The 18,527-nt window shown below is 16.5% G+C and overlaps 1 protein-coding gene across 3 annotated transcripts in view; it reads left to right on the forward strand.

Annotated features, from left to right (window-relative positions):
* LOC129608783 (sodium/hydrogen exchanger 3) overlaps positions 1-17,920 on the forward strand; it is a 50,464-nt gene extending 32,544 nt beyond the window's left edge. For all 3 annotated transcript variants that reach the window (XM_055520496.1, XM_055520498.1, XM_055520497.1), the window contains exon 18: positions 17,131-17,920. In XM_055520496.1, coding sequence (XP_055376471.1) covers positions 17,131-17,725 — 595 coding nt within the window. In that variant the 3' untranslated portion in view covers positions 17,726-17,920. The remainder of the gene's footprint in view (positions 1-17,130) is intronic.
* The last annotated feature ends 607 nt before the right edge of the window (positions 17,921-18,527 follow it).

Raw genomic sequence — 18,527 nt, forward strand, 5'->3', positions numbered from 1 at the left:
AATTTTTTAATATGAATTTAAATAAATTATTCACAAAAAATATTGTAAATAATATTTATAATTTCATGTGGTTAAATTTTAAATAAATAACAAATTTAATTGATATTTTTTTTTTTTTTAAAGAAATTTCCTTTATATTCCAAAAGTTTGTTCATAAAACAAAATTAATATTTTAATTAATACTTTGCTTTTAATTATTTTGTAAAAATCTGTTTATTTTTTTTCATCTTCATTTTTAAAAAAAAAAAACTCTTTATTATAACAATTTTAAATCTATCGCTTTTGCATTTATTATACATATTATATATAAAAATTTTTTTGTTTTTTTTTATAATATTTACATTTTTATTACTTACTTTTTATAATTCATATTTTATATTATACTTATCACTTAATACAAATTAAACACTTTTTATATTACGCTTGAATAATAATTAATAATTAATAATTAATAAGTAAAAATACACACACATACACACACATTATATTAAATTTAATACTTTTTATACATTTTTTTTACATCACATTTTAAGATACAATAAAAAATTATGCTAAAAAAATAAATTTAATTTTTAATTTGTTTTAATTAAATTATATAATTTTAAATAATATTTGTTTTATTATAATACTTTTATATTTATTTATGCTAAGAATTTTTTTTTTTTTTTATAAAATTGAGCAGAAGTTTTCTTTTATTTAAATTAGTCTAGTTTTTTTTATATTATTTTTAATTTTATTAAAAACATAATATGATAATCATATTCTAACTTTTTCATTTATTGTATATTTTACATTATTATTAGATTATTATTGCTGGTTGAGGTTTTTAGAAAATATATCTAGCTTTTTTATTATAATTTGTTTTTTTAAGGCTAATTTGATTGTATATTTTAAAATGTAATTATAGGTTAAAATTTTATTTATAATTTAATTTGTAGTTTTTATTGGAGAATTTTAAGAAAAAATAAAATAAAAAACAAGCAATAATGTATTGTGATTTTTTTTTTTTTTGGACATTAATAAAAAAAAAATCGAATAAATCGAAATTGATGACACTGTATTAAATAATGATATTTAATTAAATTGTTAAAATATTTTTCTATTTAATTTTTTTATTTATTTCTTTTTTAATTTGCTTTAATATTAATATTGCATTCAAATAATATTGTTAATATTTTATGATTATATCATTAAAAATAAAATGATTATCATTAATTTTGATATTAAATATCACTAACATATTGCTTAAAAATAAAATTTCTGAAAGTAATATGTGAAATTTATAAATAAAACTCAATATTTTGTGTAATTTTTATTCTTCTATAAATTATGATCATTCGTGTCATAAATCAATTCGTCAAATTAAATCGTATCATAAATTAACAATCGTAAGAAAATTTAATTTTCAAATATCCTTTTTATGGGATACAAAATTTTTAATTTTTAAAATTAAATGCTATTTCTTTATTTGATTCCTGAATATTAAATATTCAAATGCCTTAAAGGATATTTAAATAATGTTATTTAATTTAAATAAAATATTTTAATAAATTTACTTAATTAAAAAATTCCATTATGTAACTAATTAGTACGATTTGTAATGTATGAAATTAAGGTTCATATTAAATTGTAAATAAGGGGGAACGGTGAATGTTAGAAATATTTAATGTGATTAATTTAATGTATATTAATTTTTTTTTTTTTTAAATTTCAATTTATAAAAATTATTCACTATTATTTTTAATTAACAATAACTAGATCAACATATTTTTAATGTAAATTATAATTAAATTAAAAATCATTTAATAGAGGGGTTTTTGGATCAATATAAATTATAATTAAATAAAATAAAATTTTTCGGAAGCTGTCAGAAAAATTGAAATTTAAAATTTTTTTTTTATTATTTAAATCTAGACCAATTTTATATTGGTCAAGAATTTCTTTTTAATAATATATTTTTTAACAATCAAATACCAAAAATTTGAAAAAAATATTAAATAAACAATTTCGTCTTCACAATTTATTCAAAAAATTATTAATGTCGTATATTTTTTCTTTTCGGGTTTTTCAATTCTAAAATTGAAAAAAAAAAAAATTAAATTCATTATTTAGAAAATTTTATGTAAAAAATATTGTTTTAAATCGTACAATTATTGATCAAATTAATTTTGAAATTTGTAATAATTGTAAAGTTCTTAGAATAAGCTCGTAATTTATTTATTTTTTTTTTTTTGTTATTTAAATTAGAAATGTAAGAAAATGATAAAATAATTAAATTAAATATTGTATTAATAATTAAACGATTATAATTTAATATCTAAGTCTAAAAATACCTTAAATACGTAAAATTTAAATGTTAGCGGAAAGAAATTGAATTTTTTATAGAAAAAACTTAGAATGAAGAATTATTATTTTTAATAATGTATTTTAATAGGTGATTTAGTTACAAAATCGTATTTAAATATAAATCGATGTTTAATTTTGATTTCAATTATGTATCAAGATATCAAATCAAGATTTCAATTAAGACCAAGATTTCTATATTATAATACCGGAGGAATAAGGAATACAGGAGGAATTAGATGCTCAAAATAATTTTATGCTAAGACATAAAATTTAAATCTTTTAAAGAAATAATTAATTATTTTAGTTAATTAAAGATCAATTCAATAAAATTTCTAAAATTTTTAATGAAGAATTTTAAGAGACACCATCATTTTCTGGTAAAGAACACATTGACATAACGCATTAAGGAATACAAGATTTTAGTTTCTATTTGGTCATATATAATTGCATTGAATTTGGAATAAAAATGGATGTGACAAAATCTAAACGGATAATAAGAAATTTTTAGAAATAAGTCAATAATTATTAGGAAAATCATAATATAATTTAAATTAGAATTAATCATATTTATTTTTAATACATTTCATATTAAATTTTAATAAATTTATTATGATATTAATTTTTTTGTAAAATTTTTAATTATCATTAATTGTTATAGAAATATGTATATATATATATAAATTATTTAAATGCATTCTCATCAAATCATCAAAAGATAAAATTGGATCCATTTAATATGAGAAAAATGTAATTGTTAAATTAGCAGCGAAGTCTTAATTTTTTTTAAACTCTTAAACATGATTTAAAATTTCTACATACAATAAATTCAATAAATCAAGTAATTTTGTTAAAATTGTAAAATGGAAATTTTTTTTAATATATTTGAAGCATTTTATTTTTGTTTTGTTCTACTTTAAAATCTAATTTGATTCACAATTAAATTATTTCAATTAAAGTTAAAATTGTAATTAATGCGGTATGGTTTAACTCATTCTAATTTATTATGTTTACAAGAACATACATAAGTCAAGAAATTCTGCAAAATCTTATTTTTATATACATATATATATATATATATATATAATTTTCAATTATAACTAATTGTAAATATGTCAAATAAATAAAATGCAGAATTAGAAAATTCAATCAAACTCATAATATTGCATTTAATTTGATCCAATTTACATTGTACTTACACAATATCAAATGTTTTTGTTTTAAATAAAAATCTTTTTTTTATTTATTATTTCAATTAATTGACTATTGAATGTTATTAAAGTTTATGTATAATTAATATATACATTATATTACTAAAATATAATATTGAATGCAAGAAAATAAACAAATGTTTAACATTGTATTTATACTCGTACTAAAAAAAAAAAAAACAAATAAATGAATGCATTCTTAAAACAAAATTATAAATTTGGAATAAAAACAATTTTTTTTTTTTTGTAATATCAATGAATAATTTGATTTTGACATCAAAAATGTAAAATTCTTTAATTTTAGTTTGTTTCCTTTTTTTTTGTGTTAAATTCTGTTATGTTATAGTTATGTTATGTTATTTTAATATTGCTTGTATTTGCATTTATAATGAGTAATATTATTAATAAAAATCAAATATTATATTACATAACATAAATTTATTATCATAATATTTTTATAACAATAAAATAAATAATTTTTTTTTTTATTTTTCATATTCCATTTTTCAAAAGTTTAACTTTAATTTTTAGTGCTTATAGCTTCTATTATAATTCAAAACAATAAAGTAATAAATAAATTATATACAATATGAAATTCTTTTCAAGACACATTATTTTATTTATTTTCTATTAAAATAGAATTTTAATTATGTATACATTTTTTGAATGCTAAAACAACCACAAGCATTTTTTATTTCTTTTTCTCAAATTATCTACCAAAAATAATATATTTTCCAATAGTAAAACATTTTAAAGCCCACATATTTTTATAAAATCAAATTATTAATTTATTAAGCTTAATTATAATTATTTCATTTTTAAACTCTTTCCAAAAAAAATAGATGACGTTTTAAAAAATTTAATTTTTTCTTTTAAATTAAAAAAAAAAAAAACAATCTCCGTCCAGATTTTACATTTTTTGTTTTATTTTTGTTTATTTGTTTTTCTTCTTTTTCTTTTTTCCTTTTTATAAATCAACTTTAAAGGATTATTCAACTTTAAGAAATAATCAAAAAATATATATATATATAAATATATATATATAAATCAAAAAATTAAATAAATATCAAAAAATGTACAATTTGAAATGAAATGGGATCGTCAAGTTGAAAATAGCATATTTAAAAATAAAAATGAAGGATTTAAATAGCTACAAATTGTGTTAAAATGATGACAATAAAATGTGATATATAGGAAACATAGTAGATAAAATGTAACGAAAAAGTTCCGATGGGGGGAGAAGAAGAATGTAAAATTTAACAAAAGAATAAAAAAAAAAAAAAGTTACTAAAATAAATAGAAATAAATTAGGTATACAAAATATAAAAAAAAAAAAAAAAATTACAAAAAAATTAAATTCTAAAAAATGAAAAATTAATTTACTCAGGTAATTTCTGTTTCATAGCTTTTTTTTTTTTCAATGAAAAGAATACTTTTATAAACATATAGAATATAAAACATAAATTTATTTTTATTTAATTATTTATAGTAATAATAATAATATTGTTCTTTTTTTTTTTAACACATATTCTTATTTTTTTTTTTATTTAATTTTTTGTTACTTTTATTCAATTTAAGAATATTTTTAAAATCAAAACATCAAATGAAGAAATTAATTGTTTATAATAGACGCTTAATTGTTACAATGTGTACTTATTTTAATTACTTATTTAATTTTAATTAAAACATAACTTCTAATTTATTAATATGCTATATTTAATTATGAAATGATTTAATGAGTGAAAAATCTGCCGATTTATGAAAGTTACCCTCAAAGCAATAAAAAAACAATCTCGGCAATACTTTGATTAGTCAACAATTTTCTTTAAATTTTTTAATAAAATAATTTTACAAGTCAACAATTAATTAAATATTATATTTTTATGTAAATTTAGTATTTCTTTAAATTCCTAAGTGATCTTTCATTTTGGAAATATTGAAGAATTGTTTTCTTATATCATAACTATTATTTCAAATTGCCGAATTCCAGCATAAACATAGATTTTAATTTAAAAATTTTAATTATGTACCACAAAATGAAATTTAATTGTTTGTATATTTTAAAATACTATTTGGATGATTCATTATCAATAGTGAAAACCAAAATAAAAATTGAAAATTACTGAAATTTAATTTTATACAATCAAAATTTATGTAATTATAAATACTTAAAACGCAAAAAAAAAATGGTTGTACTTAAATATTTTTACACGTTTGTAACATTTAAGTGTTAAAATAACAATTTTATTTTTATTATAATTTAGTATAGACAATTTTAATTTTATATCAAATTTTTTTTATTATATTTCAAAAATTATAGTATTCATAATAAATTTTATATAATTTTAATTTATAATTATTTTATAAAAGAAAAACATAGTTTATCTCAGTTTATAAAATTAAAAATTTAACAAATTATTTTTATTTTAAATTTTATATTTTTTATAAAATAGTTAGTTTAAAACACATTCTTTTGTTTTGTATTTAAGTTTTAGTAAAATACAATGAATATATTTTTTACCCATACTCAATTAATAGTATATCAATATTTGAACATATACACATATACATACATAATGACAGAATTTTTGTTTTATAAATGAAAACTAAAAAACACATTAAAAATATTTTCCAATCATATTTTATCTACCTATTTCAAACTTTTACTTAAATTCATTCATAAAATAATATTTTTTTCTTATTTTCTTTTATGAAAATATCAAAAATATCCTTTACACTTACACCCCATATATGCATAAAATACATTCTAGTATTATTTTCTTTTTTTCTTACATTATGAACAAATTTCTATTCTATATAATTATTATCTTATAAATTATAATTTTTTAAAAACTGAAAAAAAAAAAAAATATTTTCTAACATTAAGTAACAATTTTAAAAAAGTAAAAATAATTTCAATCAAAAATGTATAAGAAACAAAATTAACAACAACTACAACAACATCAACAACAATTCTTAAAAACAACAATTATATAAATAATACAACAAAATTACAACATCAAAATAATCAAAACAACAACAATTACAACAATAAAATTTACCAGTCTAATTTAATTTTCAAAATACATACAACCTATTTCAATGTATGTACGTTTTTTTCTTAAAATTTTGGTTGCAAATTTTTTTAGAAAATATTTTTTTTATTATTTTATATTATTTTTCACAGACTTCTGGTTAAAGGACGTCATCCAAATAGAGTAGTGCCTTATGATTCTTCAGTTTCTAATAAAAATAATTTAAATGATTGAGAAAAAAACTAAAACGAAAAAATTAAAAAAAAAAAAATATTCAAATAAGTGTTTAATAATCACAATTACACTTTTAAATATTATTGAAAATTAAATGAAATTATTTTCACATTTAAGTAAAGGAAATTGAATTAAAAGAAATTATTTTGAAAAAAATAATTGCATGTTTTTGCTTTTATACGTATGTATATATGTATCAAAATAATATAATATTATATGTAAAAATAAATATATCACATATTTTATAAATTAAAAAATTTATTATCAACAATAGCATTATAATAATAATAATGTTCATAAAATTATTAGAATCAAAATTATTATATAATATGTATATAATTAAGCAAATATATTATGTATTAAATTGCAAAATTAATATACGAGTAGTAACAATAGTCAGAAATTAGTATGATATATAAGTATTTACATTAAGTTTAAGAATACTTTTGAATTCATGTTTTGAATGCGTGAAAAACTTCATTTTCAAATAAATTTTAAAAATGAACAATAATTCTATTATTTTATATTCTAATTAGATAACACATAAATATATTGAAATAGTAGCAGATCAAAATGATAAATATCATAAATTTAATAGTATTATGGTGCATTTCACGTTTTAGTTACTTTTTTTTTTTTAGTAATCATTGAATTTTTAATTCTACTAAACTGTTATACATTCCAAAACAAAGTAAATTCCAAAAATTTATATTCTTTTATGCACTGAGGCATTCATATTGCATTTTTAAATACTTTTTTTTTTATTCATTTACATTTCAAATTACTTAATTTAAAAATGCAAAAAATATTCTTGTTCAATCGATTTTTAATTAGTTTCGATCTGCTAATATACTACGGCCTAATTATATTATAATTATAAATTATTATATTGTATCTTTAAAAAAATTCTACTTAACATATAAATTTTTCTTAATTTTATTACAAATATTAATTTTAAATAATAAATTTCAATTATTTCAACTCTTTAAACTTATTGATTTAAGAATTGGAAGTTTTTATAAAATTATGAATTCAAAAATATATTGTAAATATAAAAACAAAATCTTATTATATAATAATTCCAAAAAAAATAAGAAATTAGTTTTTAATTGATTATTTTTATTTTAAAAAAAAAAAAATTGTAAATTTTTAAAATTATATCCTAATTTTTACAAATTTAATTTAAAATTCAAAAGTTTAATTAATATATATATATATACAAATGATATTAATTAAAATTACAATAAGAAAACAGTCGAATAATTTGCTGTCCACCAGTATTAAAATTGGTTAAATTACGCTCAAATTTCTATTGCACAATATTCTATTTTTATTTTGTTAATTTTTATTATTGTTATTTGTATTTTAATTAATTTTTGTTATAAGTAACTTAATTAATAATTAAATTTTTATAAAAATTATATTTTTTTTAAAGGACGATTTAAATTTCCTTTATCTTCCAATATTATTAATATTTTAAAGCCAAAAAAAAAAAAAACTAAATTCCAAATTATATTATTTAAACTCGTTGTTTTACAATTAATATTTGTTTTTTTCATTTAAATGACTGTTATTCAGTTTAAAATTTAGTAATTAGTTTCTATTTTACAGTGTTATATATTTTGTTATATATTTTCAATAAAAAGTTATATAAATTATCACATCAATCAAGCAATACTTATGTTTTGAATTATTTTATATAAAAATATTGATTTTAATTATATACAATACAGTATGTATGATCATTTAGTATTAAATTTACCTTCCAAAATTTTTTTAAGAAATTAATAAAAATTTTGTTAGCATTTTTTACAAATTTCTTTGTAATATAACTTATTTTATATTACAGTTCTTGGGATTTTAAGAAATTGATTCAAGAAAATTATGTTTTATATTTAAGTTCAAAATTATTCTTAATTGTACGAATAATCTTAAATATCTTAATATATTGTTTTAAATAGAATTTGTACATTTGTTGAATTAAAAACTACCTTGCATTAAAAATTACAATAAATTTGGAAGAGTATTTCAATTTCGTTCCACCTAAAAAGAAAGTTGTATATTTATTTTCTTACATTTGTTAGCTGCATTAAAACAACTATACTCTTGAAAACCAATTTATGAATTCTTACATTTTGCATATATTTATGCATTCTTTAAATAAAAGTTCCTGCAATAAAAAACTATTAAAGAAAATGTGAATTAAATAAAAAATTTCAAAAATAGAAATACTAATATAAAATTTAATTTATCATGCACAAATACAGGAATTTGACAACATAATGTTAACAATATCGAAACAAATGCATAATTTATGATACATGATATATAACGGATATATCTAACTGTAAAATATGAGACATTAAGTATTATTTAATATATAAGTTTAGTGTATATATCTAATTTTATGTGTATATGTATAACAAACATTTAATTTTTGTTATAATTTAAAAAATATTGAAATTTCATTATAATTTTTATCATTTGTTTTTAAATTTAAAATAAAATACAAAATTAATTTTGCTTAGTTAAACAAAAAATTAAAAAATTTTTTTAAATACATCATACTATAATTAAATTTTTTTTTTTAAAATATTTTGTTTGCATTTTAAAATTATTAATGGTGGTAATGATTTGAAAATTAAAATTTTTGAAATATTTGAAAATTTTAGAAAATTTGCTTGATTTTTGTAATTTTGTAATTAAATTTTAAATTATAAAATTGAATTAATTTTTCCACTACTTACAAAAATTGTAAATTGAATTTTAAAAACACAAATATAAAAATTAATAGTATGTTATACATATATTTATAAAAAAAATAAAAGAAGAACATAAAAAAAAGTCGGGAAAATTAAATTTTTTCAAAAGTTTTATTTTTGTGAATTTATTGTTTTTAAAATTATTAAAAACTTGAAAATAATTGAAGAAAAACTTAACATTTTTAAATATAATAAAACATTCCAATTTTTTATATTTAATTTTTAAAAATAATTTTTAAAATTTTAATTTTCCCTTCTCGATTTTGTTTTTCTTTTTTTTTTAATTTATATTATGTATTGTTTTAAAATTATTATAGCTTTTAATATTAATTTAATAAAAATTCAATTTGATTATAATATTTTTGTTTCTAAATTTTGTTTACTTACATTATATTTTAATTTCTGTAAAAAAAAAATATAAAAAGCAAATAGAAATAATTGTACTAAAGCGCAACAAAAAAAAATCTAAAACAAATTTAGTTAAATTTAAATAATATTATTTAGTTATAAGTTTAAAAATTGAAGAGATATACATTACTAGTTGTTGAAAAAATAAATAAATATCACATTTTTGTGTTCCAAAACAAAAAAAAAAAGAGAAAACACGAAACACAAAAGAAAGTTTTTTTTTTTTGTTTTTGGTTTTTATCTTTGAAATTTTAATTAGATCATTTTATAATATTATTGATAATATTATTTATTTTCAAAAAAAAAAAAAAAAATATACAAAAAATAGAAAGTCATAATTTTCATTCTAATATTTAGAATATCGAATTTTAAAAATGTTTAAATTTGATAAAAGTATTAAAACATTTTAATTTTCAAATAGAAATCATATTAAGATGGTATGATGGTTATTTTCTATTTAAAATCGTTAAAATAATAGATTTCTTTTCTTTAAAAACTACTTATGTATTAAAATTTACTTTATTAAAATAAAGTTCACTAAAATAAATTGTTATAAATTGAATCGTGTCGGAGAAATTCTGTAAAAAATTTAATGTTAATTTGAATCTTATATAAAACTATTCGAAAATTTTACACGTTAAATACTATATATACAATTATTATTTTAATAATTTTAAGATGGTGAAGACTCTATCACGACAATTAATGTAAAGCATCTATTTATTCAAAGAAATTTAATAAAATTTCTCATTTTATCTTATTTTATCTGAAATATTCATATTGTTATGCTTTCTATTTTTTTGTTTTTGTAAATCTTTATACTCTTAAAATAATAATTCTTACAGCTTTCCAAAAAAAATATGTATATATGTATATATATATATATAAAATGTATTATATAATTTATTATAGGTTCTTTGAAAACAAAAAGGTGTTTGGCTTTCTACTACTTATTTTTTCTTAGGCATGATGTAAATAAGGCATGTTTTTTTTTATTCTCGTATTTAGTGGTGGAAAATTTTTTCTTTTGATTACAAAACTTTTTTATGAACTAATTATCTATTTTTTTTTTTATTTAACTTTATCTTTTCTATATAATATATTTATATAAATGATAATACAATGTAATAAGAGATGAGTAATTGCTTATCTTACAATCTAGCATTTTAACACCAAAACTTTTCCTTTAATTATTTACTTAACAATTAAAATTTAGTTTTTCTAAAAAAAAAAAATCTTCAAATATTTTTTTTTGTGCGAAATGTTCTACAAATTTTCTAACAAGTTATCAATTTAAATAATTAAATATTATTTGTTTGAGCAAAAATTCATATTAATTCAAAAAAAATTTACAATTATAAAATTTACAATAAGTATGTATTTTTTTTGGCAAATGCAATTGAAAACAGTAAGAACTAAAAATTTCCATTAACTTCTTAACTCATATTCTTGTAATTTTCAAATTCTTAAAATATTTTCTTAATTTTATAATAAATTTTTATATAAAATTTTTTTTTTATTTTAATTTTATTATTTCTAGAGTTAGGAATTCGAATGCAAGTGATTATCATACACTTTAAGAAAAAAAAAAAAACAAAAATATAAAAATTTTCGGGTAAATAATTTGTTCTGTCGTACTCGTATGTGTTTTCTATTTTGAGAAATTTTCTAATTTTCTGAAATTGGATTTTTTATATTAATATATTTTCTAATATATATTTGCTTTCAATTAACAATATTGTGTCCGTCTTCTAAAATATAAAATAAAAACCAAGAGGCATTTAACAAGTTTTTTTTTTGTGAACTAATAATAAATCTATTTTTAAATATAAAAGTAAATTAAATATTTTTTCTCCAAATTTTAATTTTTATTAATTAATTAAGAAGTTTTCTATTATTGTTTATTTGAAGATCATTTTCTTTTCTCATATATAAAATAATTTATTTTTCAATTTACTTTTTAGTTTTTTTTTTATTTGATTAACATAAAGTATAACAAATGTTATACTTTAATAATGTCTATATAAAAATATATTATATAAAAAAAATATTAAGTATTATTGAGCTTCATTAACATATAAAATCTGAAAATTTGTACATATTATTAAATTTATTGGTGTACATACACATATTAATTGATATTTATATATGAGGCTAGTGTAAATATATTTTAAAAATTATTAGGTAATAAATATAATAAATAATATAAATATTTACTTTTCTATATATACAAAGAGTTTTCATTTTGCAGAAATTTACGATTTCATAAAACAAGTGAGCAAGTTCTGTACAAAGAATAAATTTTATTAGAAATAATTAAGATTTTTAAATTAATTTTATTTAATCGTAAATTTTCAATGGGCAAAATTTAATAATTTAAATGGGCATTATTTTTTTTTAGGAAAACAACAAATTTGTATTTCTGCGAATTGAAAACATAATGTAGATATTATTACGTTATTGTATAAAAAAAAAAAACAATTTCCTTGTATTCTCTTTCAATTTTTGTCTTAAAAGTGATTTTAGTTCAAATATTTTCCAAGTCCTTTTAATTTATACATATATACATGTGTTGTATTTTGAAAAAAAAAAAATTAATGTGAATACTTCCAAAATATTAATTTCATATCTTCTTTATATTATACAAATTTTTTTCAAATTAACTATTTTCATATAGTTATATGAAAAATTGAAATAAGTCTATTTTAGGAATTAATTTAAAAAAATTATTTCACATAAATTAAATTTTATAAATATATTTTATCGGTATTTATTAATTTTATATTTAATTTTTTTTTTTTTTAATTAATATTCAATTAATTGTGAAATTTTATACAAGAAATTTTTGTTAATTTTGTTTTCATTGAGTAAAATTTGTGTATTTTAAAGAGAGAAGTTAAAACAAATATTCTAATTTATTTAAAATTTTATTTTGCGCCATAAAATATGCAAAAATATTAAATTTTAAAACTTTCATTGAAAGACTTATTTCATTTTCAACTCACTTGTAAAAATTATCTACCTTTTTTTGCTGTATTTAAATCTTACAAATAAATTTTTTCTTCTCTAAAAAAAATTTAAGAATATTAAATTTAACAAAAAAAAAAAAAAAATTCAAACATCAAATTAATTTTGATATAGATTGATATAGATTATTAAAAACAATTTTTTATTCCTTTTGTTTTTTTCATATTTCTATATTTTTCATTTTATCATATGAAACCAAAACATTCGCTTGTCCTTTAACTGAATACCATAACTGCATATACTAAAAACATAAAAAAAATAAAATAATAAATAAAAAAAAATAATAACATAATCTTACCATTACAAAATAATGTTGCATTACATATGTATTGTGAATTGTATTAAGTATAGTGATGAATTAATCTTTCTTGAAGAGCCTGGTTATATATGACGAATAATTGGCTGTAGGTAAATTAATTTTTTTGCTATATGAAAAATAAAATTTATAGAATTTAAAAAAAAAAAAATTTTATTGTAAAAAGGAAATAAATGTTAATGTCATATACACATATAAATGTATGTATATATAAATATCTATATATATATATTGTATATTATATTTGTTATATATACATAAATGTATATATAACAAAAAAAATTTAAATTACTTATATTTGGTTCTTATTGTTTTTCTTTGGTTTTCCCTTAAAGCAAAACTGACATGTATATTATTTGCACCAATTTAAAAATTGCACTAAACTAGATCCTATATTTTTATTTAAAATTAAATAATTTCCATATTACAAACATATAATTATATACACAATTATACATAATTTATATAATAATTATATTTATATGTAAAATATTATTTTGAATTTTTTTTGTTAAATAATAAAATATATATTGGAAAAGGAGCATATAATTTAATTTAGGCATATTGTATTATTCATTCTTACTCTATTTGAATTTATAAAATCTATTTCATAATTCAATTCTAACCAGTATTTCTACAGTTTATTTATAATCTTTAAATAGAAAAAAAAATTAATTTTTATAAAATGTTTATTGATTCAATTTATTTAATGAAAATATAATAATTTTTAATTAAACTTTATTTTAAAATCTTATTCCAAAATCTTGATAAGTTACATTTTAAAAGTAACTAGAAATTTTATACTTATAGTTCAGTTATTAAAACCTATGAATGCCGAATATTATTAATTATATTGGGCTATAAAACGAGTTTTCATATAATAGTCATAGACGATAATGTAGTTAGAGTTTTTAAAAATCAGTGTTCAGATTGAACATGTTGAAGTTAAAGTCTTATATACTGGATGTTAAATTGCTTACTGGGTATTCAATATGCATAAATAGTTTCCAATTAAAGAATTAATTTCCTTAAATAAAAAATATTTTCATTGAATATAGAATTAGAATTTTCATTCAAAATAGAAATAATTTTTAAAAATTATTCATAATAAATATTACATATTAAATATTAATTTCTACATATAAATATAGTAAAATAAAATTTGTTTTAATTTTTATATTTAAAATTAAATTTTGTTTTTTAATTTAATTGTACATATATTTTTTATTTTATCTTTCTCTTTGATTCGGCCTATACCTTTACCTTTTAATACCTTTTGTAGGTATACTATATATATAGAGTGTCAACAATTTTGTATTGCACTAAATTTTAAATATATAATTATGTACATACATACATAATATACATATTAATTATATAATATGTTGAAACGGTGACAAAAAAGAAATTTATTTTTATTAGAAACAATACAAAAATACAAAAATAACTTAAATAATATTGTATATTTAAAATAAAAATTTATTTAAATAGAATTTTGTAGCAATTAATTTAAGAATATTTTAAAATTGAATTTTAATATTATTTGACATGGAGAATTCTGGCACCATCTTTACTTTAAATAAAATATTAAATAAAATTTACATAAATAAATAAATATTGTCGACACAAACCACATTGATGATTTTAGTTTGAGTTTTATAAGAAAATATTTTCGATTTTTTACGATCACTTTTTAGTTTTAGAGGATGTGTGGTGACTTCTATACAAAATTAAATTATTAAAAATGAATAATTTAATAAAAATAAAAACTTATAATATTAAGGTAAAAATTAATGAATAGTCAATAAATTTATCTAATTGTTATTTTCTAAATTATTTTAATTTTGTGCCAATTTTTTTGGTTTTCTCGAAATTCATATTTTAAATTGTGAAAAAAAATTTACGATCAACTTTTTTCTGTTATATTAATTTTTTTATGATTTATTTTTATCTTAATAATGAAATTGTTATATTAAATTTTTAATAGTTAAATTAATCAATTTCAATTATTTTTCAATTAAAATTTAATTTTTTATTAAATCTAAACTATTAAATAATTTTATTCAAAACATATTATATTATAATTTTTGTAAAACAGTCTTACCGTCGTGATAATTATTTATTATAAATTTTCAAGTTAGGTAAAATTCAAAATATTTAAATTTTCCTCGATAATTTTTATTATTTTTTTTGTTTTTCTCAATAAGCATCACTTTTTTCTTAATTATCTATTATTTTACAAATTAATTGCTACATTAAATCAAAAAAAAAGTGAAAATAAACAGAAGAAAATTAAAAAATTCTTAATAAAAATAAGTTTATAAATTAAAATATGTTGTTAAAATGTGAAGCTGAAGAATAATAATGAATTTGAAGCAACTCGTTTTTTTTTTCTTTTATAATTTTCATATTTCATTAAATTTCGCTTAAATATTTTTAATTTAAAAATTGAATTCTATATTTTAATATTAATAGCAGCCGAATAGATTATGTTCCTAAAAAACCATTGAAAATAAAAAATATTTTTGAAATTTTTAATTTTTTTTTAGTTTTTTTTTTTTTTTCGTTTGCTTTTTCGTGCCTTTTTCAAATTTTACTCTTTTTCCTATACATATTTAATGTACATATATATATATACATGTCTATTATTTATTTTTCCAAAATTTTCTTTTTAGTTGTTTTCAATATTAACAAATATATGTGTATTATAAAAATTATTTATTTAACTGTTATAACTTTTAATTTGAATTATGGGCCTTATTAAATATTTTATTGGTTTGCATATTTTTAGGAAATTTTTCTTTAATCACCTATAATATCTTTGGTTTTTACTTCACTTTTAATATATAATTTGCATGTTAATCACACGCACATATAATTTATTTGATTTTTTTCCTATTATTTTATTATTTTTTTTAATTTTAAGAAGCTCTTCCGAATCCATTTATGTATTTATATTTTCCTTAATTAAATCATATTACATTTTTGTTTATGTTTATTTTTTAATTTTTTTTTTAGTTTGTAAAAGAAAGCAAATTTGCGAAATTGATCGCGAATCTGACAGCATTTTTTAATAAATTTGAATATTGCTTTTGCTTTTATTTAATTATTTATATTAAATTTAAATGAAATTCGTGTAATTGTTTTATTAAAACTTTTAATTCATGATTTTTTTTTTCGATTTGCAATATTCTTTTATATACATACTTAACAAGTGATCTTTATGTATTCATTTAAAGCATATTATGCATTTATTTTGCATTTATTTAAAATCCTTTGTTATCCTTAAAAGTTTTTGAAATAAATTAAAATTTCTTACAATAATTATTCATTTATATAACCATTTTAATGGTTATACAATGTTAAATCTTTGTATAAATGTTATTAAAAATGGGATCCAAGTACAAACTTCAAAATATAATTATATAATTAATAATAAGGTACTAGGGTATAGCAAAATAAAAAATTGGATTCGGAATAAGTATAAAAAAATTTTTCTTTATTTTTTTCTATAAATAAATATTTTATATAATATTATTATTGAAATAAATTTTTATATAATTACTTGTTAATTTTATATTTTCTATAAATGTTGTTTTTCTATTTTATAATGTTATATTTTTTCCATTTTGTTTTTTCTTCCACTTTCTTCCTTCCCCCTTTATATTGTATTCTCAATTGTTATATATGTGTTAAAAAATATGTTTGTATGTGTGTTTATATATGTACTATACAATATTTTTAACACAAAAAAAAAAAAAAAACAATTCGCCCTATATTATATATCTATTTAGATTTTCTATTCCTGAGGAAACAATAACACAACAACCGCCAACAAAACAACATCATCATTCAAAATCATTATGTGAACCAAGTGAAGATGAATGGGATAATCCAACAATTGATACAGCTAGAAATAGTAGTAAAAGTGAGAAATTTTTACGATTTTCTACAGCTAGGGAACCCTTATTGCCAAAATTTAATACACCGAAAAATCAAATAAAACGTATGCAAAGAAATAATTCTGGTCCAGCAACAGCTCTATTATTACCATCCGGTGGTAATAGTGATCGTCGTATTAATATTGATAGTGATGATGATAGTGATAATGATAGTGGACTTTGTGGTAATAATACAAGAAATAATTATCATGGTAATAATAAAAGTGGACATATTATAAGACCAAATAATAATTTTAATATCAATCATGAAAATATTGAATATGATGAAGATGATGATGATGATGATGACGATGATGATGATGATGATGAAGATGATGATGATGGTGATGAGAATTTGGATGTATATAGTGATGATCATATATTTAATACAAATTTTTTAGATCGTGACAAAAAGGATGGAAAACAACATAAAATGACAAAAAAATAAAAAAATAAAAAAATAAATTAAAAATAAAAAAAAATAAAATTTGTAAAATACAAATATACAAATAAACAAAATAAACAAAACCAACAAAGCAAACAAAAAACACAAAACAGAGAGAAGAACAAAAAAGAAGAAAAACTGAGTTATTTATTTTTGATAGTTGAAATTTTAATTAAAATTATTAATATAAAAAAAAAATTGCAAAAAAAAAAATAGAAAAAAAAGAAACTAAATAAAATACAGAAAAAATAATAAAACTAGAGAAAAAATTCATTTTTTATTTTGCTATTTTTAAATTTTTTTTTTTAAATTGTAAATGATTTAATTTGTATTAAATCACACGGTCAATTAAATTAAAAGAAAAATTATAAAAAAAAAAAAGAAAAAATTAAAAAAAAAATGTTGTTACATACATGCATACTTGTTATGTGTGTGTATTGTATATATATTTAATATATGTATATATGTATATGTATACATATATATATATATTTGATTTACTTAAGTACATACATTTAATATTAAACTCGCACACAACACACACACAATAAATTAATTCCGCGCGTATAACAGAAAACAATAATTTCATATAGGCATTGTTTCTTATCGTATTTTTTTTTTCTTGAAGGAAAATATAAAAGTATATTATATATATGTATACATTATTATATTAAAAAATTATTAAAAAAAACAAAAGAAAAAAAAATGAAAAAATTGCAAAAATAAAAAAAAAAATATTAAGTTATATTTAAAAAAAAAAAAAAAAAACATTTTATTGTTTTATTAAGTTAAATTAAATAAAAAG

Source organism: Condylostylus longicornis, unplaced genomic scaffold (assembly GCF_029603195.1).
Source record: "Condylostylus longicornis isolate FDR11 unplaced genomic scaffold, ASM2960319v2 ptg000034l, whole genome shotgun sequence".
Taxonomy (NCBI): domain Eukaryota; kingdom Metazoa; phylum Arthropoda; class Insecta; order Diptera; family Dolichopodidae; genus Condylostylus; species Condylostylus longicornis.